The sequence below is a fragment of a genome, assembly GCF_019968985.1.
Source record: "MAG: Porospora cf. gigantea B chromosome Unknown PgB_NODE_4009_length_2341_cov_130.813, whole genome shotgun sequence".
Taxonomy (NCBI): domain Eukaryota; phylum Apicomplexa; class Conoidasida; order Eugregarinorida; family Porosporidae; genus Porospora; species Porospora cf. gigantea B.
In genome coordinates this window covers 1-2,341 of record NW_027178989.1, presented here as the reverse complement: position 1 = coordinate 2,341, position 2,341 = coordinate 1, and the positions used below count along the sequence as shown (strand labels likewise).

The 2,341-nt window shown below is 55.1% G+C and overlaps 1 protein-coding gene across 2 annotated transcripts; it reads right to left on the bottom strand.

Moving 5' to 3' along the window:
- Positions 1-604: 604 nt before the first annotated feature.
- On the bottom strand, positions 605-2,322 carry KVP17_002621 (uncharacterized protein; the record flags this gene model as incomplete). Of its 2 annotated transcripts, XM_068519050.1 has the most annotated exons (3): positions 605-859; positions 886-2,015; positions 2,042-2,322. In XM_068519050.1, coding segments are annotated over 3 exons (1,666 nt in total), but the record flags the coding sequence as incomplete, so codon positions are not given. The 2 variants fall into 2 exon arrangements, with proteins under 2 accessions (XP_068374518.1, XP_068374517.1); XM_068519049.1 differs by lacking the exon at positions 2,042-2,322 and having other exon boundaries at positions 886-2,004.
- Between the last annotated feature and the right edge of the window lie 19 nt (positions 2,323-2,341).

Here is a 2,341-nt window from a genome sequence, read left to right as displayed (position 1 = left end):
ACCAGGAGGAGGGGGAAACCAGGGAGGTTTACGAAGACGTGCTGCCGGTCGAAACTCTGCGGAAGTTCGTTGAGCGAGCCAAGATGTACTCCCCCCGCCTACCGACGGAGTTGATCTCTGAGGTGTCAGAGTACTATGTGGAGGCACGGACCCACGAACGACTGGAGACCGAGTTCAATAATCAGAACTCCTACACCACGCCCAGAACGCTGTTTGCCGTGCTGCGCCTATCCCAGGCTCTGGCCCGACTGAAGTGTTGCGACGAGGTAAGCCGGTCGCACATCGCGGAGGCATTCAGGATGGTGGACGTGTGCAAGGCATGCATCAAGGATAGCCGAACCCAACCACGGAGTGACTGGCGGGCGGACATCCTAGACGTGCTGCGCGAGAAGGACAGGCGGCTGGCTAACCGCCTAGGAGATGAGTGGTCTGGCTGGATGTTACTGACTGAAGTTGAACACGCAGTTATTGGGCAGCGTGGATTCGCAAGTCATCAACTGAAGGCTGCCGTGCAGGAGTACGTGGACTTCGGACTTCTGCGTTACTCTAGGAGGAGGACCAAGATTGCGTTTGCGGAGAGGTGGCAGGCTGAGTCCGATACCGATTAGTCCAGCTCCGAGGTGGTGACCATCAACTTTCGAATCATGACGTAATAGGGTACGACCACCTTGTAGAAAAGTTGCCTGTACGCAATACTTCGGTAGCGAGTGACGAACCACAGAATCGTTGTATTCGCCGCGGCTACGACGGCAAACGCCGGTTGTGGCGAGTACTTTGGCAGACAGACGCCAATCGCCAGCGCGAGAAAATAGCCGTACACGTGACACCGCAACCGTTGGTACTTTCTGGTGCTTGGTAGCTGTGTTGGGAGAACAAGTAGCTTACAAGAATTTCAAACAGCAGATGGACCCAGAGATACTCAACCAAAGGTGTGTTGATCAAATGAGTTGGGGGGACAGTCTTGAGGGCGTTCACGAGAATCAGACGGATGGTGGCCACCGTGTACGACATCCACCAGTAAAGAACGCCATGGGCGGTCACCCAGCGAGTCCGATGTGGCACGAACACCACTGAAAGATGGCCAATGCACATCACCAGGGAGAGACACCACAAAGCGCTGACGATTATACGGTCGCGTGCTTCGGAAGCAACAATCTTGGACATGTGCAACGTGAAGGCCGCATTGAACTGGAGGTTCAAAAGAATGGTGGGTACCGATATCATCCAGAGCCTGGTGCGCCGGATGTGTGCGAGAAGGACAAAGCGAAGATGGTGAGTGATCCAGTGCTCGTACAAGGATTCAATATTGTCATCCGAAAAGTGGTGGAGGATTTTCGCGCAGGGAGGCATCTCGCACAACGGGAAGCTCACTGCAGGTCGACGCATATAACGGCAGTGCCGGCTGCAGAATTGCAGCACGCTCCTGACTCGTGTTCGCCACCTCGTCGTAGCCCAAGCCTTGGTGGTAAAAACTTTCATCACAGTGTTTCGACGCGAACGGGCCGTCGTATGCCGAACGTCCCTACGTGTATGCAACGGCCTGATGGACGGCGATACTTCTGTTAGGATGCCGAGAGGGCGAGATATCTGAGAGTGCATGCAGTCCGAACCGGCTGCGTTCATAGAGATAATGCCGTTGTTGAGAGTATTGCAGCTGAGCCAGGAGGCGGAGAGGCGCCGCATCAGTCTCTCGCAGCGTGCCACCGGAATATCGATCTCCATGCGCAGAATAGCATCATACCCGTCGGTGGCGATCAGGGGCTGCGTAAGCACCAAACCAACGAGATGCTCCAGTTCTCTGTCAGCTATCCATAAGGCTACTGTACCCGCAACGTATATTCCCGCTGACGACAACATCATGACGACGTCCAAAGGCGGAATCTCGGTGCCGTCAGCGACGTGAACCTGCGTCGAGATGACGAAGGTTACGACGAACGCGGAGGCAAGGGCGAGGACCACAACTACCTCGAATCCCGACGCAAAAAAAAATGCCGTCAGGTACATGTGGGTGGGTTCTGTATTGGATGAAACGGAAGCTCACCGAAAATGACGTTGTTCGTACTTATCGCACTTCCCCCCGAGACAGCCAGCACGCAGAGATAAATCAGGAATGCTGCGTCCGCTTTGTGGCGTAGGATGGACGCGATCGAACACAGCAGACATGCGACGGCGACAACGTAGTAGTTTTTTCGACTCGGACTCGTCCCGGCATCGTAAGCGTTGGCCAGCATCCACATTACCTGAACGAACGAACACAGAGCCATGACGTGCTGCGCGTCGTGGTGGAGGCAATGCTTTGCCCCCATCTGATTGGGAGGGGCCCTGTATTGCAAATTGTGAC